At 39.1% G+C, this 13846-nt stretch overlaps 1 protein-coding gene across 2 annotated transcripts in view; it reads left to right on the top strand.

Moving 5' to 3' along the window:
- EPHA3 (EPH receptor A3) overlaps positions 1-13846 on the top strand; it is a 216677-nt gene that overhangs the window by 188196 nt on the left and 14635 nt on the right. For both annotated transcript variants that reach the window (XM_057415894.1, XM_057415893.1), the window contains exons 12-14: positions 2138-2199; positions 4478-4687; positions 12616-12765. In XM_057415894.1, the coding sequence (XP_057271877.1) occupies positions 2138-2199; positions 4478-4687; positions 12616-12765 (422 nt within the window). The remainder of the gene's footprint in view (positions 1-2137; positions 2200-4477; positions 4688-12615; positions 12766-13846) is intronic.

Below are 13846 nucleotides of genomic sequence, written 5' to 3'. Positions count from 1 at the left end.
TAAATTTCAGCAACACTGTTGACACGAGTTGTTATCATGTATAAAGGCTGTGCTTTGATAAATGAATGCAGAATGGTCTTTTAAAAGCCCACCGTGTTGCTTCTGAGCATGTGCTTCCTATTACAGACACATTTCCAACTGAATGAGAGTGCAGTGCTGCACTTGGGGCTTCCCGAGTAGGAGCGAGCAAGGCAGGAAGATGCTCTCTTAATAAGTTGGAAGATGTATCTTCTTATTCTAGTTTTACTCATCTGATGTGTCATAAAATTCTCTGAGTTTATACATAAACCAAGCAACCATATCCTGGTTTCAAACTACATGGATTTATCATAGGACGTTTTGGATAGCTTCATCAGTGCATTGCCCTGTGATTGAAAGATTCAGCAGCATTTTCTGTGCATTACCAGAAATGCCTTTGGGTTAATATTAGATGCACACTGTAAGTTAGGTATTTTTCCTTGCACTTAATATTTCTTGCTAACAAGAATAAGCAAGCAACAGATTTTTTTTTTTTGTTTATTTTCATTTTACCTGTATCCTATTCTATATCATTCAAGTTTAATGTTTTGGATAGATTGTTCCTACTAGTCAATGGATGTCAGAGTCAATTACCCATCAGTGTGACTCTCACGATGTAACACATCGTTTGCACAGCAGAAAGAAGGTATTCTAACCTGTTAATCCACGCAAAGGACAAAGGATTTTCTTCTCGTTATATTGATGTTTATCTTCTAAGAATTTCTAGTTGGTAGAAGTTGTGTTTTCTGAAAAACAAACAAAAAAGTAGTTGTTACTGTTTACTTTGCTTTTTTAATGGCTTTCTTGCTTTGAGTTATACTGAGTACCTCTTTCAAGCATCATGCTGTTCAATTTTAAAAGCTAAAATGTCACCATGCCTGCTATACAATATGCAGGCCTTTGTCATGCTTTTATGGTCAGATGCCTTCCTGTACTGTATGTGAAATAATAATTCATCTTCTTAAATAACTTCATGCTTTTGCCCACCTTTCTCTCTACCACAGAGAGAAAATAAACAAAGCTTTAGAACGTATTATGAAATAATAAAATCCATGCGATGGTAAAATATTAGCAGGGCAATGACCTTTGTCTGGAAACTTCACCGTAATCACATTCATTTTTGCATTCATTTCTCTCCAGCATGTCAGAGTTGCATATGAAATCTTGGTTATTGTTACAAAATACCTTAGGGCAGAAAGAATGCTTTCAAAACCTGATCTGAATCCGCATGGACAAGCTTTGAAAGATACCAGAAGCTTTCCAAGGATGCAGGGCTGTTTGTTCAGAGCTTGCCACTGCCCCACGGATGCAGCATGGTTGGCCCCCAGCTATGTTGTGCTTAGCAGGAGAGGACCAGGTTCATGTTGTCAGTGATGCCCGCAGAGGGAGGCAGGACTGCCTGCAAGGGGGGCTAACCTCCAGTACTGGAAGGTGGCCGTGTTACAGCTCTGCTTTTCTTTCCAGTACCGTGTTACTCTGATTCTGCACTTTCCCCATTTCTTTCCCCACCAAAACATTTTCTATGGCTTATGCTAGGAAAATACTGAAGCTTAATAGTTTATATGCATTATAAATACCTTCCTGAAGGAGAGCATTTTTTGCTATTGCCTCTATATATGCTTTTCATCTCTCCCTTATAGTAGTATCTGAGGAACACACTGGCTGTACCCACATGGTAGAGCACTGCTCCACAGTCCTTGCACCTCTGTGGAGAGCACCTCAAGAAAAACCACAGCTCCTGCCACAGCAAGTGCCCGGTTCCCTTCCAGAGGGAACCTTGGGGGCAATTGCATGGCAGAATACACCAGCTTAATTGCACATATTCAACAGTTCTATGAAGGATTATATTCAATAGTGATGGATAAAACACTGTATCCTGAAAATGCAGGATGCTTCACTTGTTTCTTGACACTTGAGCTGCTAAAAATCCAATCGGTTGATGTCAGTAGAATCACAATTATGTTGTGCACAGAGCTGGGTTTGCCCATGCATCTGCTTTCTGTCTCACTGTAAGATTAACCTTGGGATTTGGAAGATTTGGGCACATTTCTGTAATGCTTGGTCTTACAGATCCATATGTATTCATTTTGAATGTGTGACCACTGTGATCTACTTGCAGGTAAACCAGTTATGATTGTTACTGAGTATATGGAGAATGGTTCCTTGGACAGCTTCCTACGGGTAAGTGCAGTAGAATAGTAGGTGGTACAGAACCGGCCCTTGTCCTGGATCTGTTATGGATTCGTTGCCACTCTGCTCTGATCATCAGCTCTTGTTGCTTGATATTTCATTATTACCATTTGGTTTTGTGTGCTCAGAAAGCCAGGTAGGGATCTGCTAGTCCATTTTGTCTGCTTGCAGTAAGTATTACATCAAAACAAAGAGAATTTCGGTGTTATTAGTATATCACATCTGTGACAAACTAAACCAAAACATCATTCTGGCACACAAAAATGATAATTGTTTTTCTGAGGGCCGAAAAGCAGTTACGGTTATTGGTTGGCAATGAGTCTTACCAAATGACTTCAAAAATGAACAGATTTGTGGCAATTCTATCAGCAAACCAACAGTACTGATCAGAGAGCTGTTTCCTTCTATATGAAAAGTTTAGGGAATAACCCCATACCTGAGGGTGTTCAAAATGTTTTGCTAGAAAACTCTATTGGCCTGTTTTCTTTCCCCGACCTTAGACATCCTAATGCTGTGGTTGATTTATCTTTGTTTTCTGTCAAAGTTGGTAGCGTGCCTAAAAAAACGTGAACGCTCCCTGTGTCACCAAGATTTACTTGTTGCAAAACAAGAAGTGTAACAGAAATGAAATCCCATCTGAGGGGAACCACTAGTTTAATTTGAATTTGTTAGGGCAAACTCACTTGTGGCTGGGAGACTGCTTTGGTTCTGCCACGGTTGAATGACATTATCCCCCAAATTCATAACATCGAACTAGACGTTTAACCCCAAAAGGGGATATATTGTCAACCTTAGTTTCAGTATGTACTATATATGTTATGATGTCCACTGGAGCATGTAAAATACATATAAATAACGTGTCAGTATATCTGAATGAAATATATCTGTACTGAAATACATATATTTTGTTTAGGCTTAAAAAGCACTGAAGAAAGGGGAACAATTTCTGACAGTACTAAACAGTCGTTCAGGTTGTTCATTTCAGTGTGGTTGTTTGGTTTGTTTGGTGTTTCATTTTTATACTGTTGTGTGGAAACAGATAAAAAAACCTTGTGACTCATATCACGGGCAACTCAGGCCACACAGCCCTCTTTATACATGCCTTTCAAAGCGGGTTATTTTGCTTTTCCCATTGCCAGTGAAAGGCGATCTGAATGTCTAATTCCTTTCATGGTTAGAAGCCTTCTGATTTCTAGCTAAATCTTCTCCAGTGTCTATATAAATTCTCGTGCTGGCTCTAGTTAAAGGTTTCATAACAGGGAACTGCTAAGAGTCTTTTATAATAATTAATTTCTTCATGAAAGGGAATTCTGAGAGGTTCTTTAAGCATCCTCTGTGCCATATATTTGTCTAATGCTTATGGTGCTAATATTGCCCCGAAGTGTATTAATCAAAAATTAAATTAGTTCAATCTGTCTTGCAGACTGACTTGTGTGAGCTCACCCCACATGGCAGAGCCAGCTCCCTTGTATTTAATAAAATCCTGGAAGAAGCAGCAGGAAAAGCTGGAGAGCTGCCCATGATGATACATTTACAGCACTGGGAAATTCATTTGAGAGCTGCACTAGGACGTACTGTTGTCCTGTCATCTGTGTGTCTATATATCAGTATCAAAGCTAGATGTTAACAAACAGCATCAGTGATAGCTGGAAGATTTAAAACATGTGGCTAGTAGACAATTAGAAATATATGCAGCATTTGGTTTCTAGGCTAAGTCCCAGTGTGTTTAAGTGACTTTTCCTGAAGTTGAGGAAAATTTCAAGGAATTAGTTTATATTTAATGGAATTTGAAAGCCCCTGAATCAGATCAGCCTTTGCTTTTGCTAAAAAATAACAAACCCAGCTTATGTAATAGAAAACTTTCATTAGTCCATTGGGTAACGCTGGGATTTTCACTAACAAATCCTATGGCCTTTCAGGGAAGTTGGACATCTGTTTCTCTAATGTCCTGATGCTCCAGTCTCAGGAGCACGCACAGCTTAGATTTATGTCCTGCTTTCACACAGGTCCCAACTAGGAAATTAAAATTCTGATGACAGCAAGAACAGGAAAAATGAATTTTAATCTCAATTGAAAATCTGTCCCCTTCCCTCAGCTGACTGGGAGATTGTCTTCTGCAGGTCAAAGTAGTTCCACTTGTGACATTTAAATCACGGCCCCCAACTCATGAGCTCTCCACTTGAGGAGCCTCCAGGGTCTTTATCAAGAATTCAGTGCAAGGAGGAGGAACGTGAGCAGTCTCTGAAATGACATTTCATATGTTTTCCAGAAACATGATGCCCAGTTCACGGTCATCCAGCTAGTAGGCATGCTTCGAGGGATCGCATCTGGCATGAAATACTTGTCAGATATGGGTTATGTCCATCGAGATTTAGCTGCTCGTAACATCCTCATCAATAGTAACTTGGTATGCAAAGTCTCAGATTTTGGTCTCTCTCGTGTACTAGAAGATGATCCAGAAGCTGCTTACACCACAAGGGTGAGTTTTTGTCTTTGTTTATCCTTTTAAAATTCCCATTGGTTGTGACAGAGTTAGAAGTCTGAGGCAGACCCTGAAGTTTATACTCCGTGTTGCAGGGGCCGTCCAGTTTTGCATGGCCAGAGATGTTCAATAAGCCATAACCATCACAGCTATTTTATAATTCATTTCTCAGAGAAGGTAGAAGGCAAAAAATGAGGTTTATTTTGTTAGATTACTTTTCTAAGAGAATACAAAATTCTTGGCTCTGTTTCTTTCTGCTGGCTATGGAAAGAAGCGAGTACCACAATTACGGTCTGAGTTGGTTTAGCCCACGGTCATATAAGACTTCATGTGTGCTTTAAGCAAGTTTTGTTGCACTGCTGCTTTAGCTCCCAACCAGCAAAAGACAAATCCTACTCAGCAATACTTTCTTAATTTAAATTGTTTTTTTACCCTTTTGTGTTTTCTATTATGATGAGACATGTGTCTGATAGGAGCATACTGATGCCACTGTTCTGCAAGGGCATTTCAGTTATACCTGCTGTTGTACCCCTAACTGAGAGAAAACTTGAGTAAACCAGGAAAAGAAATATTACTTAACAATGTCATAAACCTCCTGTGCTTTCTCCTTCTTATATCATATATACAAAGTGATACCCAGCTTTTGAAAAGGTTATGAGATCAAGGAGACTTACCTCTGTTTTGTCCTGAGATAGAGAAGCTTTTACCCCATAGGCAACTGCCCATAGTATAGGCTGCTGCTTGTTTCTTTTCCGAAGTTCATCCTGCCTGAAAGCTACTTGGAAGCTACGGTGTTGGCTTAGAGCCTTATGAATGCCACAGCATCTTCTAATTACAGCTTTGCTGCACCTCTTGTTGTCATTTGAATAACACTTCTGTTTTACTGTAGAAACCTTGAAGGCATACATTCAGCTTTGTATGCATAGGTACTACACTGGGATGTCTGGTTGTTCACTTTAATCCTATTGCAAGTGGATTTTATTAACTTCAGAAAAAGTGGCATTAATATCCAGTTTCTTAGTCAAGTGTAGTTTGCATTGATGCTAGTAATTGTCTCATCCTCAGTGTACAAACCAGACTGGAGTAGAATGAATGGGCAAAATCTTAATGTGGGTTTTCTAGGGCTTCCTTCATTCCTGATCGCTGACAGAAGCAATCAGTTAGTGTGGTAGTTTGCATACTGTGTTGCTCATGATTGAAATAAAATAACATGACAAATGAGTAAAGAAATCCTAGCTGTTTCTTTATACATTATATATACACAGATATTTATAGATACAGATTTATCAATCATACCTTCATAACTTAACCAGGCATAAAGACTCTATTCTTTACTTGACCTTTCAGTGCTTTCTTTGACCACTGATAAGCTTTGTCGTGTTGTTAGAAATATGCAGTATATACCAATTTAGAAAACTGTCTGCAGAGATCGCTCGTGATTAATCTAAAGGGACATTAGTAGGAGAAAACAGTTTTCATTCTCAGTATAGGTGTAGCATTAATAAGTAAATCATAACATAGTGCTAGAGATCCTCAAGAGAAAATTGCCTGTAGTTCCGCCAGAAGTGTATTGCTTTGTCAGATATACTTGCCTGCCCTCTTTTTAAAAGCTCCTGCGAAAGTAATGGGTGTACTGTCCTCAAGGTAAGCAGGTACTTATCTAGTCTTCTTCTTCAGGATGTACATGTGCAAGCTAAAGCAATTACTCTATGTCCTGCCACCACTGTCCATAGGCATAGCTCCCCTCAAACTATATAGCACACAGCTTTATAAGGGAGGCATGTAAATGAAGTGTACATCAGCGACATACACCCATGGGTGGCTAGGACAAGCCAGGATGCACAGCGTGTCAGTGTTTCCAGACAGCGTTATATGTGAATTTCCTATGGCCTAGTGCAGTGTTGAATTTTTTCTTTCAGCCACCTGTTTTCTAAGCCTACCTGCCTATTTACATGTAGAGAGTGGAATCAGATGGAAATAAACTGTTTTGTAAAGTGAAATCATCTGTGTTCAGTAAACTCCATCTGGCATTTATGGTGTACGTGCAAACTGCTGCAAGAAGATGCTCATATATTTAAAACCTCCAAATATAACCTAGGACAAATCTCATTTTCTTCAGAAATAGTTGCTGCAAAAACCTCTGCCACATCTGGACTCTTAGAGAAGGACAAGGCTGTTTGCTATTCATTCTTTTGCTCAAGTTTCTTTTGAAGTGTATCTTCTCTACATGTATACAAAGGTAGCGTGTCCCTGGGATATGTTTGGTCCCCAGCTTAAAAAACTGGGGGCTATGAGTGTTAAACAGAGCTCCACTCCACTGGCAGAAAGCTGGGCAGTTCATTCTCCTCCTGCTTAGTCATATCACATCTCATATAACAGGACCATTTCCTAGGCTGCTTCTGGTTCATTTTGCAAGTACTAATTATATGACAAAAGCAAGACAAAAATAGCGCCACTTCTTAAAAATAATGGCATCGTCCAAAAACGTGTCGTGCCTTTAACACTAAAGGATGTCAACTACTCAGTAAGATCTTTGAAAAGACCAAAAACATAAAAAACCCAAATTGTAACCACAATTCCAAACAGTCAAACAGCGAAGTGCGTGTTATGTTAATGGGCAGAGCCTGTTGCCAGCCCTCCACCTCTTCCCATTCCCAGTTATTCATTTAGTGTCAGTGGTACCAGTGAAATTTGTAGTTAGCTGCAAAGATGAGTGATTTGTCCATTTAGCTTCCTTATTGTCTGCCTGTAAATGTCCAAGCCTGAGAACAATTCCATTCCTTTAATTCATAATTGCAATTTGGGATCGTTCTTCCCCCAAGAAGCCCAGTCAGCCCTTCAAGCTTTCGAAGCACACCACTGACTGAAGCTTTGTCTGAAGCTTTGCATAAAGGATATGAACATGTACCCTTTCTCATCTCAATAATGTATGTATCCCTTTATATATCAATACATAATCTGTGTTATCTATGCTATTGTGCAAGAGCTCTGAAGGACAATGCAGAGACCACAGTTGCATATGTGAAATACAAGGAATCAGGAGTTGTAAGAAGACTTTGCTACCTGACAGGGTCATTTTATACCTCCTGAATTACTGTCACTGACTCGATACCACAAAGGGCTTTTGGCAGCCTGTGGCCTGCCAGCTTACAGAAGCAGAAGCCAGCCTGTGAATCAGGCTGATGGAGCGTTTGGAGGTTTTTTTGACTGAGCCTTTGTGCCGCAGGGAATGTGCTGTAATTATCTGCGTTCTCTGTACCTATTCACTTTTAATTGAGAGGCCAAGATTGTATTAAAATTGTCATTGTCAAATCGATCCGGTTTATTCTTATTATTTTTAGATGCCTATATGACAAGTGGGTGGACTAATGACACGTTATTAAGTGGAAGTAAATTTAAGCCATCACACACGTAGAGGGACTGTAATTATGTCTCTCAAAGACATAATATTTGGGTAATCAGTAGACGAACTTTGACTATTTAAGCACAGATACATCAGTGATGTTCGTGGCATTTCAATGTAAAACACTGCCCAGTTACTATATTTGCATGGATAATTTCTCATTAAATCTACATCACTATGCCTGTGCTTTGATGGCAAGTATTCTGGAAGGTGTCCCCACGTAATGGTGCCAGAGCAGGGAGGGCATGGCAAGGCACTGCTCCATTGTGTCCATAGGGAAGGGCGCAAGAATCTTCTCTGTTAGACACACGTTATTGCAATTGGTGTTTGACAGAAATTTGCTGTGGTTTGTTCACTCCCTATATATGCAAAACCATGGTAATACAGTCTCAGTGTATTGAAGGGTGTGTCAAAACAAGGGAAACAAAACCCCACAAATTCTCTTGATAGAGAGGGAGAGAAACTGTATCCTCTTATCATCTACCACTCAAGGAGATCATTTTAAAGGTAAAACTTTCATTAATAAGGGGTGAACAAGTAGCATCAGGTCTCCTTCAGGTGCTTAAGAACATAAGTCAGGCTCATCTCAACAACGTGTAACCATCTTGGTCTGTATCAGGGCAATATCTCCTGAACTAGCCTAAACCTTTTGCTAATGAATTAATGTCAGGCATTTACCTTCAGGTTTTCCTGCAAAAGTTCTTCTGATAATTCTGTTAGAATCCATTTTTCTTGTGTCTCCATTCCCTGGGTCTGTGGCTTAAGGTGCCTGTGGCAATCACCCTGTAACAGACTGTAAATCAAACTATTGGAATGGGTTATGAAGGCCTGGAAACGGCTTCCTTGCGCTGGAGTACCAGACATGTTGGAAATAAATTGAAGACTTCATTGATATGAAGTGAATTATGCTGAAAGGCCAGATACTGTAGGAGTCACAGCTCCATCTCGATCAGATAGAACTTTTGGCTACTACTAGCTTACTAGTTTCAAACCCCAGGAGTACTTCTTTGACCTAGGCTGCCTGGGATTTTAAGCTGCAATAACAAACTCCTAGAATTTCTAATACTAATGCTTTCTGCTCAAATTCAGGCGGCTTATTTGGCTTCATGATGAGCATGCTCTTAAAGGGGCATCATGACAAAAATGTATCAAACCTGTATTTAAATAGTTAGTAAATATACTGCATATAGCTCATGTAGATTTCTCTTCATAAGCCTGTATCAAATAGATTTGGGCAAACCTTTTTCCTAGGCATATATATAATGATTTTTCGTTTAGTAAGTTTCTCTTACATGTTCACTCCTGATAGCACTAATTTTGAAGGGTAGAACCCCCCGTAATATCAGCCAATGATATTAGTTTCAGATTTTCCAGTGGAGGATAAGCAACAAAAATAGGAGATAAAGAAGGTTAAATTGTATGAAAGCTTAATGGATGTACATATGTAAATTGAAACAAACAGGCATGATTTCTTAGCACTGTCATCATAGCAGTTTGCCAAGTAGGTATTGTTAAACACGTTTTAAATATTGGGAGACTGGGGAAAGGAGGTAAAAACACAAAATGATGAGTAAAGAAATAAGTCTGAGAACTTAAATGTCCCACTCCAACTCTATGGGTTAGGGGAAAGTCTTTGATTTAAGTTACGCAAAGGTAAATTAGGTAAGATATCTTTGATCCTGGCAAAAAATGTTGCAAAGAATATACTGATTTCAGAAGAGATATGTGTTCAAATGAGATGTGTATTTCTTAGTGGAGAGGAGTGAAAAGGGATCTTCTAATGCTGAATGAGCATGGGGTTTTAGTTTCAAAATAGACTATTTGAATTAGCAAGCACTATAATTTCAAAGGTAATAGCAATAGAAAACCATGTCTTTAGTTTGATACAGCTCTGCAGGTTTCCCGCATGTATTGATATTTGGACATCTACTAAAATACAGATGTTGCATAGCCCTTTGGGGTAATTAGTTTTGTGTTAAAATGCTTGTTTGTCGAAAAAATATTTACTAGAACTTTCCGTTTTTTTTTTCTATCTTGCCCTTGAATTATTCAAAACCCAAGTCAACAGAGTCCCCTTTTAAATGCAAAGACAAGATTGACGTTTTTATGACAAATAGCGGAACAGAATGGCAAAATTATAGTTTCATACTCTATTAAGTGGCAGTTGATTTCTTTTTAGCTGTATTTTGATACTCTCATTTTATTCTCATTTATGGTAATGCTAGATGTATCTCTAAGCTTGTATAGAGTTACAGCTGAGACTTAGCAAAGAAAATTTATTTGCTTGTAATGGAATCTGGAGTCGATGTGCCTTCATCTTTCACTAAAATGAGCAAAGCCAGAAGAACTTGGTTTCGTTGAGTTTGTAATCTTCCCTGCCCTGCAATAAGCAGCGCCAAAACGTAAGGAGGCTAATTAATGTCATTCTGTGTAAATGTGGGTCTGCGATTGTGTAAATGACTTTTTCCATGGGGCTATGAAGGTAAAGACCGTCTAGCAGACGTGATATTTCCTGCCCTTGCCTAAAGTGCTCGCGACTTAGCCACAAGCAAACTTTTTCTGTGTGATACCTTGCAGTTATTTCTCTAGGGTTCAGCAAAAAGAGCTCCATTTTTGTATCTTAACATGTAACTAAAACAGTGAGCCTGAAGCCACCCATGGAAATTCAGGTTTTTTAGAGAGTAATAGTCTAAAAACTCCAAAATGATATTTCTACGTTTCACAGAACCATACATTATGCTGATGCAAGAAAAACAACATCATTACTGCCTGCCTTGAGGGCTTTCTTATATGGCCTGAGTCAGGCCTGCCTGTGTTGCTTATATTTATTCTAATTTGTGCCATATTAGCCATGAAGTTGCAGATGCTTAGGCTTCAGTGTATTTAGGCTTCTAATTAACACTGATGTCTGCATTTCTGTTGTTGACCAAGCTAGTTAAGCCGAGCCTGGAGAAGAGAAGGCTGCATGGAGACCTCATAGCAGCCTTCCAGTATCTGAAGGGGGCCTATAGGGATGCTGGGGAGGGACTCATCATTAGGCAGTGCAGTGATAGGATATGGGGTAACGGGTTAAAACTTAAACAGAGGAAGTTTAGACTGGATATAAGGAAGAAATTCTTTCCTGTTACGGTGGTGAGGCACTGGAATGGGTTGCCCAGGCAGGTTGTGAATGCTCCATCCCTGGCAGTGTTCAAGACCAGGCTGGATGAAGCCTTGGGTGAGATGGTTTAGTGTGAGGTGTCCCTGCCCATGGCAGGGGGGTTGGAACTGGATGATCTTAAGGTCCTTTCCAACCCTAACCATTCTATGATTCTATGAATACAGTGAGTGTATGGCTGCCATCAGCACAGGTACACTTTATGGAACAGTAGGCAAAACATTACTATCTATACATTTTATTACTTGTTGGTTAGTCATTGGAAATAAGAGCACTCCCTTCCTACACAAGTTATTGTGAGGATTTTGCAGTCAAATATATTCACTCCAGAATTACCTGAAGTAACAAAGTATGCACCGCTGTCTTTTAGAATGCTTTCTCATGTGTGACTCTCAAATCAGAGTCTCAAAAACCTCTATCAAAAGCAGGCACCATGGGAAATTGTCTCTTTCCTCTCATTCTCATCCTGCAGAAACTCAGCCTCAGGCTGCTTATGTGCATTTTACACCTCTGACCTGTGGCATCAAGTGGTGGCCATAATAAGAGATGTTCCCCTAACATTATTAACTGTAATGGTAGCTTTAATTATTTTCAAGTTTACGTGATTTAATGATGGCTTTTATTTCTTGTGACTAAAACACGTTCAAGACCACTTCCCCAGATGACATTTTGGGCTCTCTCTGTGCAGATGACCCCATCTGAATCTGTTTTTCTGTGACTGTCTCTGACAGCTTTGGAATTGGATGTTTGTGTGTATGGTCACAGCCATTACCTTTTTCTGTGCATTTGGAGGGTTGGTGTTAATGAAACAAAGCAACATCATGATCCCTTATTTTCCTTGAATGTCTTAGAAAAACATGGTGAAACCATGCAGAGATCCACACCAAAAGGGAATTCACTTGAGTTACCCTACAAATAGCCAAATCCAACCCTCTGTGCTGTGCAAAAGGGTCTAGCTCTAAGCAGGGATCTCGTACTAGCTTTTTCATCCTGAATGCTGTATGACTCTTACTAGTTTGCAACCACTTTATATCTGAAAATCAACCATATTTAACACAGCATTTATTATTATCTGTGCATATTATGCTACTCATAAATATATATGTGTACATATACGTACATATGTACATGCACACAGTATGTATACTCTGTATTTATAGATATATCTATGGCTTCAGTGTGTTTTGCACTGTAACATGTTTTACTCTATAGGGTACAAGATGCTTTCTTGGCAATAGCATTTTCCAGCTTATGCTGTGTCATAAACCAATATAATGATAATTAAGAATCTCAGAGTTAAAACGAGCAATCGTGCAAAATTATATTCACTGTATTGAAGTGAAATGGACTTTTCTTTTCTTTTAGGGGGGCAAGATTCCTATCCGATGGACATCACCAGAAGCCATTGCATATCGGAAGTTCACATCAGCCAGTGATGCATGGAGCTATGGAATTGTTCTCTGGGAGGTGATGTCTTATGGAGAGAGACCGTACTGGGAGATGTCCAACCAGGATGTGAGTATATTGTTATCTGAGTGTTACGTTCTTCAAATACAGGATCAAGCTGTGAAAGGAAGCGAAGCATAATGAAACCAGGTGGCTCTGAGTTTTTGACGTTGACATTGAAGAAGATGTAGAAATAACAATCTCCAGATCTCCCTGGTCAAGTAAAAGTTCTCATGAGCTTAACAAAAAGCCAAGATCTTTGTAGCAGGGTATTTTGGACCTCTGAAGGAAACATCATGGAGAATTTCATAGAATCATAGAATAGTTAAGGTTGGAAAGGACCTTAAGATCATCTAGTTCCAACCCCCCCGCCTTGGGGACATTCATCATGCTAGTGGTTTTCTGTAGGATGATTCCAGCAATTCCACTGCAGTGAGGTCATTACATTTTACATTCCTTAGCTTATTGTTAGAAAACCCGCCTAAATTTCTGTTGATCCCTTTCGGTTCCACTTGTATAATATTCTGTAGATGTTTTCTGTACATGTCAAATACACAGAATCAGTTGTCCTTGGCGCTTGTGAAAATGAGAAGCAAAGCATCTCTAGTAAGAGTTTAATGAAACCAAAATACTTCTGGAAGTAATCAAGGGATAAAATAGAGAAGTAGAGTGATCTGATTAGGAGACTTTCAATACAGGCTTCTTTGCAACATTAGTAAACTGTCCAAGCCTGCAATCAAAATGATTAATGGATCTCTTCCAGTATTTTTGCAAGAAGCATAACATTTGCCCAAATAAGATTTTTATTGTATCTATTTTGGGATCTTTTTCTGTTGTGTTATTTATCCTAGATTTATTCCACAGGAGTTACTTATGAACTGAATTATCTGCAGTAGAGTCACTAACACAAGTAGATTTTCCAAGGGGTTGGTATGTATTGTCACCAGTGCTACATTAAAAAAAGTCAGTAACACAGTTGTCAGACATTTTCTAAACTACTTTATGAGGAAAAAGAGAAGAAAACTTCCTTTCAAATGAGTACCTCTGGAACCCAAGTCTGCAAAAAAAATGTGTATTTCTTTTAGTTAGTCATGAATGTTCCTTTCCATTGGTTTTGGAGATTAAGAAAATGTGTTATATAAGCTGATAT

This window comes from Pezoporus wallicus, unplaced genomic scaffold, assembly GCF_028554395.1.
Source record: "Pezoporus wallicus isolate ANWC-B61680 ecotype Strahan unplaced genomic scaffold, APGP_CSIRO_Pwel_v1 contig_6814, whole genome shotgun sequence".
Classification (NCBI taxonomy): Eukaryota; Metazoa; Chordata; class Aves; order Psittaciformes; family Psittacidae; genus Pezoporus; species Pezoporus wallicus.
Note: the sequence above shows the minus strand (reverse complement) of the source record. Positions and strands in the feature narration are given on the sequence as shown.